We start from the raw sequence: 16697 nt of genomic DNA, 5'->3' as shown, positions 1-16697 counted from the left end.
CAGCCTAAGCAGGTAACAAATTCCCCACAGATCCCCAGGACAAGTAGAGCTCTACTGATTTACACTGAGCACCAATTTGGGCTCTAGTATTTCATCTCAGCCAGCATTAATGATACATTTTCAGAGCAGAGTAGAGGTGGCTCTTCATTTATCATCCCTATAGAGAGTCCTAGGAATCCACCAAGCAAGTGGCCAGGTGGAACTTCCTACCTTATCAAGTGCTTATTACATTTGATTTTCAGTCTTCTAAGAGCAGATCATCCAGCAGTCAAGGAATTAATAATACATCTGAAGAACGTGTTAATCCAAAAAGCGCTCTCTGGAGACTCACATGGCTTTAGATGAGAGATTGCTCCTGAAGCCAAAGCAAAAATTCCTCAGTTAATTTGTAAAGAACACTTGCATTAGCAAGAAACTGGATATATACTGCTGGGTTTCCTCCAGACCAGTTATGCTCTGCTTAATGCTGAAGATGTCACGGTTATTGACAACATAGTACCACTAGTACTTGAATTTAGAGAGACTCAGACTCATTAATTAAACTGATCACAGTCAACCTTCTCAGGACACAGGTAGCAAGCATAAAGCATATGAAGTTTAGTATGTAAAATGATGTATCTCTGCAAAATTTGATTCAGAGCAGATACAAATAGCTCCCACTATGCACTCTAATTGGGTGGGATAGGTAATTGCAGAATTACCTATCACTGCAGTAATACGTCAAAGAATTTTAAAATGATAATAACAACAGTARGATAAACAATAGGATAGTAATATACTATCCAGTAAATAAACAATAGGGTTTTCCATTCAATTTGCACTCCTTTCCAACAACAGATTATACTGCCTGCCAGATTTGGATCTGAGAGTCTTCTCCAGCCACAAAGCCCTAGGCCTCAGTCAATGACTTTAGGAGACAGTTAAATTAATGATCCCATTCACCTGCAAATCTGAGCTCCCACAAAACTATAATAAAAAGAAATATGATTTTAAAGCCTTTTACATAAAGGAGYACCTGAAGCCATATAATCAGATTCAGGTCCTTGTGGTAAGAAATAGATCTTGAATTTAAATCCTTTTGGTCTATTCAAGGGAGATTATGCTGTCATTGATCCTTATTAACCTACCTATTGAATTTCTGTCACATCTAAAACATGGAAGCTAATTCCATTTTTCATATTTCTACCTGCTGACAATAAGGCTGGTGGAATTTTGTTGGATCTTTAAATGACGATTTGCCCTGAAAGCTCTTTTCTGTAGCTTTCAGGATAGTATTGAGTGAACAGGAATGATTGTGATGTTGACATAACTCGTGTATTGAATTCTAAAAACAGCTGCTACAAATTAAGTGACATTTAATGATTAGAATTAATTAAAATATTCAAGTGGTTGATATTATACTGAATATAATAATAGGAGGGAATCGTTACTGCTTCCTCTAAAAGAAATAACCTTTCAGTTCCAAAAATAGAATGCAGATTTGTAGGAAAAAGAATTCAAAAGCAAAGAGAAAGCCTTATTTTACTAATCACGAACTGGTATTGCTGYTCGTAAATCTTGTTTCAAATGTGCAGAGGGCTTTTTTTCTTGTTTGTTTTGCCTGCAGAAAGTGAAAATTTGAAATCTCTGCTGAGCTGAAATGATTTGCACTTTCACACTCATTTGCTTAGTGCTATACATTGTGCCTGTATATTTTAAAGAAGTGACTTGTTAATGTAAACCAGGTTGGGTTCCCACCACCTGGGCCCTTACCAGGCTACCGTGTTTGAAGCTACATCCAAGCTCCCCATTTTCATGAAGTTCTTTAGATCTGGATAGGTCGCGCTCCAAATCCCTTTGGCTGGCCTTTAAGTTCCCCTTGTGTGCTTTGATTCTTTACCCTGTAAAAGGATAAATGGATAATATATAAAGGTCTACATATAAATATATAGGTCTCTAAATAGACCTATAACTTTACAAAGTCTTGCAAAAATTATAAAACCTCAATACAAAATTTCTTATGGAGCTATCATGTAACTTTTCTTTTCTTAATAATTGGTGTTTGTTAGGCTTTCAGATGTTTCTTCACCTATGAGAACATCTGGAGAACAGTAACAGRAGCACTGAAGCACCCTGAGAGCCCAGGTGCCAAATCCAAGCAGGAATGCAGCATTTGAACCACGCTCAGAAGGCCCAGATCCCATCTTCCTACTTCTGGAAGTTTTTGATTGCAAGATTTTACAAGATTTTAGGATCATTAAAGACGAGCAGCTCCTGAATCATTTCTGAACATCAGAGATAACAGTCTTCACCTGATGCTCTGGCAGATTTTATCCCCAAATATTTAAAATTGTCTAAAAAAAGACTGCTGAAATGAAATTTTAGTACTCATTATCACTCATACTCCATAATATGCAGCTCTATTGCTTTTATGTTTAGAGGGATAAAGGTACATTTGCCTGTAGAAAATGAGTGCCAAATGTATTCACTTCAGGCAGTAATGAATTGAAAAGTTATTCCAAAAATAGTCTAATAAATCCAACCTCTCTGGAACCAATGAAGGATGTAAAAAGTTCCTTTTTCTGCCTAACGAGCAAGAAACATATAATAAGCGTGTGAGTGCTGTTTTAAAAATCACATATGGAGTTGTAATCTAGACCTTCAGCAAATAAATTGGCAGGCAAAGGGAGCAGGAGAGCTGCCCCATTTCACTTAAAGCTCTCAAAGTGCCCTGAAAATCTGACACTGGACCCGGTGACTTTGTAAGCCACCCAAGACTTGATGCACTGGCAATTTATTCGGTGTAAATCACCTAAGACTGGCACTATGTGGAATAAAATGAAGGCTGTGTCAGCGGAAGAACGAACGAAATGGTAGAGAAAGATTAGTTAGTCATTTGTTGCTCTATGCACAAGAGGTGAAGGCTTCACTGAACTCAAGTTTCCCCCAAAACTTACATTAAAACRTACAACATATTATATTGAGATTTAAAAAAAAGAAAAGGAAAAAAGAAAATAATCTCAAGGTAAAAGACATTTACAAATTTTAGGTCTGGTAAACACACTAAAATAAAGGCATAGACATGACTTAAGCTTGGAAACGTAAGGAAATATTAGAATAAAGACCTATAAAGCTTTACGTTAACCACCTGAAACCTAAAATCATTTCTCTTCTGTCGCAGGCTGAATCAGAAGGTGACACCACCAGTGACCCTACCATACTTTTGTAGCTAGGGCTTGTGTCTGTCCACTGACTTTGGACTAGGACTGATCCTGAGACAAACAGGCACTTTTGATTCCACACATAGACCTTAGCAGCTAGTGCACACCTATAGCAAACGCAGTAGATGCCAGTTTTTAAAGGTTAACTACTGAAAGTCTTTGGCGTGAGACCACTTGTTTCAGCTCGTCTTCACTCAGGTGCTTCTCCAAAAGGTCAAGCACCTGCTGCAGAATAATAAAAGACGCGAGTAAATCTGGCTATAAACTGACTGCTATACCTCCATCACAGACTTTAGAAAGATATCCCCAATTCACTGAAAATAAAGAACTAAAGCAAAAGAAATAAAAGGAAATAACATATATAGACAGAGGAAGGGTAAGCAGTGTGTGAAAGAAAGTGAAAAGATGCAAGAGGCTTAAAATATCCAGCAGAACATRGTTTCTTCACCAGCACAATTGCCAATTTCATTTATATTCTTTTTTACCAGTGTGTTTTACTCACAGAAAGCTAAATGTCCTAGTAGAACAGATATTCAAATACGATTAAATTTGAGTTAGACATTGTGAAGATTCAATACAATGGTGCAGATTCAGATATTGCTTCATTGACCTCAGCATTCCCATGTCATCTGCATATCCTGAGATGTGTCCTCAAGAAGTTAGTATGCTTGTGAATACACCTAGTATTCACAACAGTGTGGAGATAAATCTGCCTATGTGGTGATTAAGTTTATGGTAATTAAACAGATGAAAAACTAATAAATGAGAGCAGGACACGGAGGCTCGAGATGAAACCATTCACCTCACCTTGTATTTTAGGACTGTCAGGGCTTTCCAAGTGAACAGATGATTGATGGCTGGTATTATCCATAAAGGAGAGATATGTCATGGTTTACTCATTTATTTAACCTTTACTGTGTGGGTGGGATTGTGTAGCTGAATCTCTTATTACTTGGAAAACATTGTATTTTTTATTTTGTATCAGGAAAGTGTAAAGTTTAGGGAAGTCCTCGTATCTGCAGCTGTTAAAATGGATCTGTGATTATAAAGGGAGTTTATGCATCCTCAAGTTTTATTTCCTGTCTTTTCTGCAGGGTTGCCCTCTTTTCCTACAGCCATCTCTCTTCAGAGATAAAAAGCACAGAATATACAAAAAATATATTCTGAAGTCATAGAAAAGGTAGATAAATAGAAAACATTGGTATCTGGTTTTATTGGCTTGTGGTTTGTTTCTATCTACAGATTAAGTAGCTCTGCCATGTATTTCAAATAAAATAAATGTTTTTAACCTAAGCGCATGGCTATAGCAGTAAACAGGGAACTTTTCGGTTCAGTACTATYCTCTTCACAGCAAATATAAGCACAAGAACAAATGCACAAGCGTGAAAACATCTTAGCACAAAATATTGGGCTATGTACAGACTTGAAGTTAGTAGTAAAAGTCCATTGAACTCGAGTATTTTCCAGTCTAAAGGCTCTGAAAAAATAGTAATAACCACAGACAAACACACACTGGTAGACCTGTTGCCTGTGAGCTTTTGGCAGGCCCTGGGCTAAAATGGAACGAGTTCACCTGCATTAGTCAGAGTTCTGCTGTGCTCGCATGTGTGAGCATTAATCACGGCCAAGTCCACTACTTTAGACCTTTGGTGCTACTGAGGTTTTGGGCAATCCGAGTACATTCAATTTTAGTATTTTAGTTAACAGACTTTACAGAATTTCCCACCAAATCCACTTACTATCAAGAAAAAAAAAGATCTCCTTGTTCAAATGACCTCCTATCTGAGAAMCTTTGGACCAGCAAGACTGTAAAATAAACCCAAAGACTGCCTGAAACTGTATTTCCACAGAGTAAGAATTACCTGTCTGGATAAAAATTGTTCAACTAGTGGTTTCTGGTTCTGATTTGGTTAGCAGAGTGATTTTAATTTGGTTCATTGTCTCCTTGCTTGCCTGTGCATGCAGACTACCGGAGCAAGAGGACATGGGAACACTTGCAGGACTCTGGAGAGAAACCACCTAAAGAACTGCACACAAATCTGTACGTCCCAATCTACTTAGGTGATAAGGAAAACTACACATGCCAATGAATAAACCAATGTAATTAAATTGCTATATAAAATAGCCAGTTTAATGTCATTACCCCATATTCCAACTCTATTTCTCATCCATGCCTGCGTAAAGAATGACATCTCTATTACCTTCTGAGATGCTAAAAAACCTTCTTGATAACCTTGCTGCTACATTTTCAGTATGAAAATGCATGACATATAGCATGCCTGGCAAGGGCGGTGAACAGGGTGAACAAAGCAAAATGTAATTCAAATTGCTAACGCAATGATTGGATTATTTGTTTACCTCTGTTCTTGTTTACCTCTAATTTAAATGATTCAGGGAACTGAAGTTTCCTAATTTTAGTGATAGAAAATTATGTGTGAACCCTGCTACTTTCTTTGTGCCCTTGCTGTCAAACACACTGCTATTATTTAATGGTATTGGCAGAACAAATATAGGCTGGAATTGTTGAAAAAGAATTAAGAATACTTAGGACTACTTAGCATGCAAGAGTTCATGCTCGTATTATTCACCCTGCAAACTTCTGCTTTTTATGTGTTTACAAGATTCTTTGTTGATAAGAAAAAAAAAGAAAGAAATTAAATACAGATGGCACATTGTAATTCCACAGTAAGTTTTCTTCTTGCAGTTTATTTTTCCTCCTTTTCGAATGAGACTTTGGCGAGTGTCTTTTCCAAGAATCATATCAAGTTAGGCAAGAACTGTAACAGCAAGCAGAATGTTTTAAAAAGAACTGTATTTGGAAATGTATACTGCAGTCTCGCTACCATGCACATTAGAGATGTTTGCTTATCCATAGCATTTTGTCTGGCTAAAACAGTACAGCTGGACCTTCATTTGGTGCAACTCATGGTCATAACATCAAACCAACAGGACAAAGTTGATTTTCAGCAGCTGATGATTTGACCAGTGCTTACTGAGCTCGTTCTCCCCTCAAGTTGATCTGCGTCTTTCCCGAACCTCAGTCCTATCCTGCTGTATAAATTTGTCACTTAAAAGCCAAAAAGCTCCAGTCCAGCTCCCAGAGCGGCGGGGCCTGAAAAGCAGCAGCTCTAGGGGCAATATGACCAGGCAGGGAGCAGAGCACAGAGAGGACCACGATATCCCTTGCGTGTTGGGGCTGGCAGTGGCACCTGGTAGAGTCAAAGAGAAGCTGTTGCCAGTGGAGTTGTGGATATGCACCTTCCAGAGACCATGCAGATGAATGACTGCCAAGGAAAGCTTCATTTCAAGTCCTTCTCCCRGGTTACAGAGGAGATGCCATTCCACAGTGCTGCAGTGGCCGGGAGCCAATGCCCTTTTGGTGAGATTTAGTTCACACAATAAAAATATAGCTTTAAAAATCCAGAGAATCCTGGAATCACAAAATATCCTCAAACACAAATGACCAAAACCGAAAAGCTGAGATGGATGATTTGCTCCATTCCCACCCATCCCACCCAAAGACCACAGTGTTTGTCAAAGTTGGACTTTCAGRGAAAGGGGGCATGGAAATTTTGACACAAATTTCAAGGATATTGAAAAGAAGTTATCACTTCTCAGCTTTCCTCCCATGCAAGCGTGAAGACTAAAAGGTATTTAAAAGACTTTTTTGAATTGCAAGATATATCTAGATATATCTATTTTTTTACTTGTGAAASAGCATTTTTCAGCCTCTCATTCAAAATATTTCTCTTTAATAATTTGGGGGCTTTCTGTTTGTTCTTGCTTTAGAAAACAGATTTAGAAGGGATTAAATTACCCACAGGCAAAGTATTTCATTTCATGTAAACTCAAAACATCTTTTTTCATTCCTCCCACCTCTCCTCACAACCAGAGGCTTATTCTTGTTCGACTTGAATTTTGCTTCTGATTTTTCACCAAACTGAAAAAAAAATCCACTATCCATCCAGCTCTACTAACAGAAAGACTGTGTATAGAAAAAAATACGTGTTAGAAGATTGGCTATGAAACTCTTACTACGACTACAGTCAGGCTGGTAGAAGCAGAGCTCGTGGCATCCTTGGGGTGTCCTCGTGGATTGAAGTCCATCTATCTCCGCTGGCGCCACTGCCGAGCCCGCTGCCTGAGCCGCCGCACGGACAGGCTGACCGGCTGCTTCCCAAACTTCCTCATGATCTCCTTGATCCGCGCGAGGTTGGTTTTGGAGATGGTGAAGTCGCACTGCGTAGCCCCCATGTCGTAGCCAACCTCGCAGGTCTTGGTGGCGGCCGTGTAGCCCTCGGCTCTCACGGCCACCACGTAGTCCCCCGGGTTGAGGAGCCGCCAGTAATCCCCATCGCTGCCTGTAGAAGGACCAGAAGAGACAGCTTCAGAACAGTGCTTCTGGTGTAAAAGATCTGCCACCAAACTAATCTGTCCTYGCCAAGCAAGAGCAACTCAGAGACACAGCCAGGACCTATGACACACAGGTGATCCTGGCCAGGCTCTCATTTCCATGCTTTTGAGTAATCCACTATTACTAAATGCACAACATCACCACAAAAACTCTGCAGGTAAATATCCTCTTCAGCAAGATCTTACACTTTTACAGTTTTAATACATTGATTTTTCTGCAAACCGCAATTCCTCTGGGTACTCAGCCACTTACCTGCCCGTAAATGCGTGAACAGCGCTACCATAACCAACTAAATGACTCGTGAATAAAGCAAAGTGTATTTTAACACCTCGTTGAATCTGGACTTTTTTTCCCCTATAGGTGTTGTCAAGTTATCCAGGCTATTCACATACATTTAGGATGTTTTTASACTTCTTATAAGTACTATTTTAACTAGTAAGTATGCCTAGCTGTGGATGGAGAAAGGTGATAAAAACTAATATYTAATAATTATTTTCTACTCTATCCTGGCCAACTCCTCTGTGTAATGAAAGTGCACTTTCAGATATGCAGTTCTATATATAAATGAAAAGGCAATATCTCTGGAAGGAAGAGGTTTTTCAACAGTAATGAGAAGAGACAACCTCGCTATTACTAGCTCTTGGCCACTTGCAATGCACCGTGTTGCTAAAACTGGTTTGGWTAAAATGTCATACTTGGGAAAAAATCAGACTAGTCATGTTAGGACTACCTTGTATCTGCTTAAAGAAATACAGTTTTAACTTAGGGCGTGGCCAAAAAAATAGCATGTTTTAAAATACCAAGTATTTACAAACCAGGAAAATCAGAGAATGGTTGAATTTGGAGGGGACCTCCTCATATCCTCTAGTCCAAAGTCCTGCTCATGAGAGTGTCACCTGRAAGAGGTCCCTCAGGACTGAGCAGATAGTCTGCAAGCACATCTGGCCAAGTTAACWCTTGCACATTAGACCTCTCTCATCTAACTGGTGCTACCCAAGGCCATGGTGATGGCCYTGATTTTGTGTTTCTCAGCTCTCAGGCATTTTTAGGAAGGAGTCCCAACAGGCTCATAAAAGCCTTTCTGCRGATCTCTTCAGTTCCTTGCCCTTATTATTGGGTCCACCAGGGACTTTGGCCAAAGAAGCAGAACTTAAAGCTGTCCAGGTTTCTTGACCTTAGCCCTGGGAGCTCGTTCTTGGCTCTACAATTCATGCTTTGGCTGTGTTTTACTCTAGGCTATCTCAAAATAGGACTTAGGGTGAAAAAAGAGCTTTTTCTCTCTAAATCTTGCCAGGGGGTTCAGAACTGACCCACATTTTCCTGACACATATTTAACAGGCAGATTATTGTGGCTCTGCACAACACCAGAAAAAATCCACACATTCAGGCATAGCTAGGAAATTAGAGCACAGCTAGATATTATGTTGTTAGCAGGATGCACTTTATTTACCTCCTTTCAGTTTGCACATAACTAGACATTAGTCCCTCTGTCAGCTGTCATTACTGAGCATTTAATGCCAGACTAAAAGGTGTTTTGCTCTTTTTTTTGAAAATCATGTTAAATGAAGTAGATAAAAAAAAAATCAGAGCAGATGGCAAGAGAAACAAAATTAGAGATACAGATAAATATAGYAAATAATATGTTTACTAAAACAATAGGCTCCAGTCGGAGAAGGCTGGAGGCAGACAATATCTATCTCCATCTATTGGGTCTGGAAAAGAATTGCCATGTCCACTCAGATAAAATGATAACRTATAATAATAATAAAAGATAGAATTATTATAAATTAAATACAAGTGTCAGGGCAATCCATAAAACCTTCAGTTAAGGGGAATACTCCCTGAGCCTAATAGGCTGGATCCTAAGTTAAAATGAAGAGACATATTTAAACTTAGATGAACTAAATGTCATGAATTGAAATACGTAATAAAAATCTTTCTTAATGTTCTGTTCCCTATAAAAACTCCTCAGGAAAGTTTTGCCATAGTGCTGCACACTCAGCTTACGTAAGGACATCTATTTAAGTTWGCTCTATAGAAGAAGTAGCCAGCAATAAGCCTAAATATCTATAACATTAGAAATTCAATTAGGCAAGACTAATGTTAGCTAGATGGCTAATAGAAACTTGCTCAGAAAGATGCCTCCAGTGCTCAGAAATCTGAAGATGGCACCTTACCCTGCCCAAGACCTTCTTTATTGCAAGGTTATGGTGTGTCCTTACACAAAACTCTGACCTAGAGATAAAAAGGGACCTATTTGGTATCAGGAGGCTGCTGTTGCAAGAGCCTAAATTAGAAGTATTTATTAACTCCTACAAGTCTCTGCAATGGAAAGTCCTCCAACCACTGCTAGGGGGAGCGAGCAGGCAGCACAGAGAACTGTCCTAGCAAAATGTGAAAAATGGGTGTCTGGGTGCATTTGTCCATTCAATTGATTAAGTTTTTTTCCAAAGGTTATCTTGCAGAATACAGTTCACATCTCACCGTAATACCATGTAATCACTCTAACTAAATCAATAGTTACATCTGCATCAAGAGAAAATGGAATAATCTTCCACAAAGCCCTTACCCTCCACAGAATCAATAATTTCAATTAGCCTATTAATATTATCAGCTTAGCGTCAACTGTCTGCGTTTCCCAGAAGAAATATTGTACTTCCAAGAGAAAGTAACAAATGTGCTCTCTGTGCACTCCTTGTGTCCACAGACAGAAGCAGAAAAGACATCAGAAACAAATGCTAAAAAAGGCTTTCACAGACAATTTTTGTCTGCTGTACATGGTAGCTGAGCACATTAGCCATTGGCCATAAAGAAATAGCAGTTACTGTATAGCCCAAATCACTTTAAATGCAAGTTATATAAACATAGATAATGACCATAATTCTTTTCCCACTTGAATTATTTTTTAATATGGGAAATCAGTTGTTTTTATATGGCAGTATTTTTCATTTGAAAAGATATAAATGAAGGGATAAAGCTCACAATTTGCCTTCCTTCTGTGCAGTTATACACACCATTTCATTTTTTTTGTCTCCAATATAAATTTTCCACTTCAAAGACTAATGACATATACAGCATTATCTCTATAAAACAAGATAGGATGTTTATGTTCCCATTTAGAAAGTGAAACCCAAACACAGTCTCAACTTTAACATTTCTCATTTAAAGAAAGAAACAATCAAAAAAAAAAAAAAAAAAAGGAAACAGGTGCTTTATATTTCCTAACAATTACAGATGGCCTTGAGCCATGAAAGCTCAGGTCTAAATCTAGGTTTGAGTAATTCCAACTTTCCTGAGTGTTACAGGGTGGATTCTAGGATGTTGAACAGTCATGTATTATATGCATGTAAACTTGCTGTCATTTAAAAGGATTTTTCTTTCATGTGGCAATCCAATGTAATCAGAGTTGAAGATTAATCACCCACTGYGTTTATTTGGTCTCAACCAGAATAAAACAACCTACAGTTTATGGCAGCCTCCCAAAACAACTGATTACTTTTATTCATGTTATCATTTCCCAGTGGTCACATTTTGAAATATTTAAGGAAGAATCATTACTGCCTTATTAAATATCTGTCTTTCAATGTTTTCTTTTACAATAGACACAGTAGCACTGAAATAACATTAACTGTAAACAGCTAGATATTTCAAGATTTATTATCAGCTAAAATAATCAGCTGTAGCAAACATTAAAGATTTGGGAGTTTCTTATCCAAAGATCCACGTAAAAAGCAAAAACAGCTAAGATGTTAAAGTATGACCTACTGCACCTCATTTGCTATGCAACTAATGAAAGACTCGGAATGCAAGTGAGGGATAAACAAATAAAAAAACAGTGTCCTTGTTTCTAATATAAAATCAACGCTGGAATACGCAGCAATATGATTTGTTTGCTTATTCACGACGCTGTTACAATTCCATAGACACTCAACAGCATCGTATTATCTCTCTGCCACCTTGACTTTGAGTGCTAGGTTGTGGCATGACGCTTGTCCTTGGAGTCTATTTGCTGGTTTTTCAAGTGACTTTGATGACAGTGTGCATCTAAAGGACCTACACAAGCAGAAGGGGTGTTGGCCAACCTACAACAACTATACCAGTATTACCACTAATTTTATAACTATTAGTATCTATTTAAAGCAGTGCTTAGAACATGACACTAAAGTGCCATAACTATTTTCCAGGCCTTTAAATAGGCCTGGAGTTTACACTGAGTACAACTTACCCATCTATAGGTAAAGATCAAGACTGTACAAGCATGATAAATATCTATTTGTGGGGTTTTTTTTTAAACTATAAGTATTGAAAAATAATCCTCTGGGCTGAAAATGTTCTTAACACTCTGATGTTTTGTGGAAGACTCGTCAGAGTGTGAAACTCCTCGCTTCTGTTTCTAGCAGCTGTTCCTTTTCTGGACAGCTCTCTAAACCAAATCTCTAACACACTCAAGTGCTAACAGCCACAGAAGCGCTCTTCATATCGCACGGTATTGCTCTGGCTTTGATAATCAGAGCTTTAATCATTCCRGGGTAGAATCTCATTATTTTCATATCATAAAAGGGGAAATAAGGATTCTTTTCTTTCTTAACCTGGCCTTACTCAGCCTATTGCTGCTGGACAGAGAAAAAATTATTTGCTCAATTCTGTAAAACAAGTGGGAAGAAGAGAGGGCAGGCAGGAGAGACCCCAGCTCTGTGTTCCTTTTGTCCAAGTAGCTGCTCCATGGAAAGCAGCAACTCCCTCCCCTTTCCCTCTCCTTCTGCAATCTCCTCTCTGGTTTGCATGCTGTCCTCAGAGAAGAATTCAAAGTTGCAATATAGCTTCCTATTTTTTCCTTTTTTTCTCCCTTTTTTTTTTAAATCTTTTCATTTGCATTGACATCTTATTATTTTACCTGTGCGAATGTCATGGTTGACACCTTCTACAGAAATAATAGCATTTGCAATTCCTTTTCCATGGATATCTTTCACAATGCCTTTGATGCCTCGATGGACCTATTGAAAGAATAAACAAACATTATGCAACAATAACCAGTGATATCATTAGTAGGGTACAGCAAATCATTAATTCTGTGTGGGAATTAAGTTTATGCTACTCTCACCTCAAAATGTCTTTAAGAATATATTATTAAGCTACCAGACATCAGCTGGTTTCGCATTAACTTACAAACCCTTTTAGGATTCCCAGAGCACCAAGTTCAAAAGAAAGACAGAGAGAGCAACTGATAAAGCAGCAGATGCAAGGGTGTTTCAGTTGTTAGTCGTTTCTGGAAAGCTCTGCATGCATGTAAAATTTTAGCAAGTGCTAAAGAGCAAACTCTTAAGTTAAAAGAGTTTGATGCAAGTGGTATGCCAGCTTTTCTCAGTGGTAAAGTTTCATCRTGTAATTTACATCATTTTAACCACAAATCATTAGTGAAACTTCTCTTTGTAAACCTTTTCAGGCTGAAGGTAATGCTAGCTCTGTGAATCCACAAGGATTAATTGGCAGATTTTGCAGTTTAGAAACCATTTCTGATTTTCATATAAGTGATGGTAGCAGCTGAAATATATGCACCAATTCATGTGGATATGCTATAGAAAATGAAGCACAAAAGTTACATTGGGCTTTTAGAAGCCATCCAGCAAGTTTCCACAGAAATTTCTGCCAGCCTAAAGGAAGAAAAATAATTACAGTCAAACATCAGAAACTCTTTGACTGCTTTGAAAACCCCAGTGATAGCGTTTGTACAGCAGGAAAGGCAAAGAGTAAACGTTCTCTAAGACRGTAAGGGCTGTCTACATGGCTACGTGGTGCTGAATGTCAACCGTGTCTAGGAGAACATCAGCCTCCAAGAGCAAAGTGGCTCCTCCACACTAGAGCCCTACCCAAAGCAGAGCACGGATGGCCATTGCAAACTCAGGGAAAGACAAGACTTCACGAATAGAGTGATTCAAAAGTTGTTATTCTGCCAAGTACCTGTTCCATAAAGACTATCAGAGATTCACGGTTGTTTTCCCACTCTTCAGGCAACTCACTCTCATGGGGATACTTGTCGCAGCCTACATAGATGGATAGCTCAAAGCAGTTTGTATGCAGGTAGCTGAAGTCATTTATGCCTGTCAAACAGAGAAGAAAAGAAACAATCGATCAAAGCACTTCATGCAAAGTAAATAACAGAAATTAAATATTTATCTAGCTGTCTCAGTCAGTAGATCTAATGGGGAAATATTTTCCAAAGGACACCATGTCTCCTGTAACTAAGTGCCGTGAATAACATCACAGCCACACATTTCTCCAACCTAGAGCTTTTGGAACAGCCTGTGCAAGACTGCAGCATAACAGAACTGGCCATTGTGTCTCCTTTCCAYTGGTCACTCTAGCACCACATCTCTGCTTCATTAAGTGCAAAGAACAGGGCCATTTTGCCACCACAAAATTTACAGGAATTAGARCTCTGGCAGATAAAAATTATATATATAGATGGAGTATCTTTGATATCAATGGGAAATATGAAGGCCCATCAGGTGGCCCACAAAACTCCACGGGCAGAATTCTGACACACTAAGAGCTTGAGGCGATGACTGAGCTCTCTTTTCCCATGCACAGCTCTCCACACTATCAGCTTCCCAGAAACAAACTCCTGACCTGGTTTCCAGACAAGAGAAGGAAACCACAGCGAGCTCGGCTAACGTGGAGCCCTTCGGGCTGCTCTGGGTGGAAGGGGGACGGTCTGTGTCAGCTCGTGTGAGTGCAGAGCAATCCACCTAATTTATCCAGCWCTAAATGCCAGGAAGCTAAGTAACGGGCACACAGGGATTGCTAGGTAAAAAGCGTTATCAGAACAGCTGATGGAATAAATASCTTTCTCAGTCCAAATTATTTTCCCACTCCAGTAATAAAAGTGATAGGAGAAGCAGAAAAACGCAAAATAGTAAAAAACTTATAACTTTTATATGTATATATATATTTAAATTCTATTATATATTGTTATATATTGTGTTTGCTGGTTTGAAAGTAATGAAAGGAGTTATCCCATTTCTCCCTGTTACAGCTTTGCAGAAGATTGGAAGCAGCACCACTGTTCTGCAATAGGGATTTCTGCAAGAAATACGTTGCAATCAAAAACTAGAAGCTTCAATGCCTCTGACCTTTGATGAACCATATGGTTCAGAACCATATTACAAAGACAGCCGTGTTCTTTACAAAGCCCAGGCCATGCCACTGGAGAAGAYTGTATTTACATAGAGATCTCTGAAACATTTCTATTTTTCATGTTCCTCTCCTGATTCTCAAAATTATTTTCSTTTGGAGAATTCCATTTATCAGTCTCCACAATCAAACAGATAACATGATAAAAGTGGATGAATGCTGGAGGAATAAATAATAGTTTTTTTCTTATCATTCACCTACACTTTTGATTAAAAAGTAAACTTTAAAAACTTTATTATGATACTATATTTTATTATGCATTCACTTTTGTATGTTACAATAGTGGAATTAGCAGGAAATACATTCACTAAGTATTTCTGATTGAAAGGTGTTAAAAAATATCTAGCTCTGTTCAATTACCATACAGCAGTATTCAAGATTTAATGAGCCCTCTGTGCCTTCTGGATGCAGAGCAGGAGGATTATATAATACAGATGTTAAGCTTTTCACTTTTATTGATGTGAAAAGACTAAAATATCAAGTTATAACATATGCTGCTCCACAGAAATGTGCTTCCCTTCCATTTGAGAAAGTCACAAATATTTTCCCCTCGCATTCTGCATTGCATCCTGATTAATCTATTGTGAAATGTGTTGCAAAATGCAGTTAACTGTTCTGTTTTAATACATGCATTTAAGAAAATGATTTAACGTTGCCAAGAGCAACTCTTTGCATAGTGCCCGGACTGGCAAATGCAGCCTTAAAAACACTGTGAATAAAACAWAAAAAAACATGTTTGCCTGTGTGCAGTTCACCCAGTGCAACAATGTTAAATGTAAAATTATCTAGAGATTTACAGTCTAGAATATGTGCAGAGAATAGTAGGGATTAAAAGGTATATGCAATAGGTGGGTAAGAATAGAACAGACAACGTCAAGGAGGTAGTCAATAAAGGTAGTCAAAACTTCCTACAAACAAACATATTGGTGCATTAACTTGAGGGCAGGTATTAAGCAGCTCTTTAGGAGCAATATGTTAATGACTATATAATTAGTTATAAATAGTAAAGTATTATGGAGGGAAAGAAATAGAAGTGACATCAGGGTAATCCTTTATCACCAAATCTGAAGATACTTGAATCATGTTTGGATAATCCTTTACAATGTAACGTGATAGTGCTTAATTTACCATCAATTATTTAAAAAATATGTGGTTTTATATATCCATATATATTATTGCCACCTAAATCATTCCCTTCCAAGCTCTCTTTGTTTTCACTGTTATAGATACTCTAGTATAACATTTTTGACATGGTCTGAAACTTGTTAGAATTTTAAGAAAATTCCAAGCAACTGTAATGACTTTTGGTGAAAACTCTCCATTTAACAGTGGAAATAAATATTATGCACACAGAAAGCATGGATTTAAAAAAAGAAAAAAAAAAGGTAAGATTTCACAGAAGTCAGAGGAAAAATTCATGATGAGGAGCCTGGAAGGATTAGTGCAAAACCATCCTGTGTGTCTGAAACCGTATCCTTTGAGGTTTAGCATAGAATCCAAGGCGTAAATTGAATGGTAAAATGGAAGAAAAAACAGTATTCTAGCAATTCTCAAAGGCAATTTTGGAAGTTTTATGATAATCACAGAAAGCAGGATGTAAAATGTAATGAGAAACATCACAAAGCAATAAAATAAATCAGATGAATCAAATCCAATCTATAATTGTTACTAAGAAACCAAGTTACTACTCAGCAACTATATTGTAAAGCATTACTTAATGTAACCTAATGTGTATCTGTTAGTGACATGGCCAGTGCCATCTTTTTTGGATCGATCCGTAATCATGTTTCTAGAGTACTTAGAAAAATTAAACACATAAATAAAATAATTAAGCAGTCAAGTTAGCATTCTGAGTTTTTCAGAATTTGTAGAACGCATTGAAATGTATTGTC

The 16697-nt window shown here is 38.0% G+C and overlaps 1 protein-coding gene across 1 annotated transcript in view; it reads right to left on the bottom strand.

Moving 5' to 3' along the window:
• Positions 1-7054: 7054 nt before the first annotated feature.
• Positions 7055-16697, bottom strand: part of CPXM2 (carboxypeptidase X, M14 family member 2) — a 61069-nt gene continuing 51426 nt past the window's right edge. The window contains exons 11-13 of the mRNA XM_026039934.1: positions 13573-13712; positions 12509-12608; positions 7055-7561 (exon numbers count right to left, since the gene is read on the bottom strand). Coding sequence (XP_025895719.1) covers positions 7308-7561; positions 12509-12608; positions 13573-13712 — 494 coding nt within the window. The 3' untranslated portion in view covers positions 7055-7307. The remainder of the gene's footprint in view (positions 7562-12508; positions 12609-13572; positions 13713-16697) is intronic.

This window comes from Nothoprocta perdicaria, unplaced genomic scaffold, assembly GCF_003342845.1.
Source record: "Nothoprocta perdicaria isolate Ctin4 unplaced genomic scaffold, notPer1 scaffold_247, whole genome shotgun sequence".
Classification (NCBI taxonomy): domain Eukaryota; kingdom Metazoa; phylum Chordata; class Aves; order Tinamiformes; family Tinamidae; genus Nothoprocta; species Nothoprocta perdicaria.
Note: the sequence above shows the minus strand (reverse complement) of the source record. Positions and strands in the feature narration are given on the sequence as shown.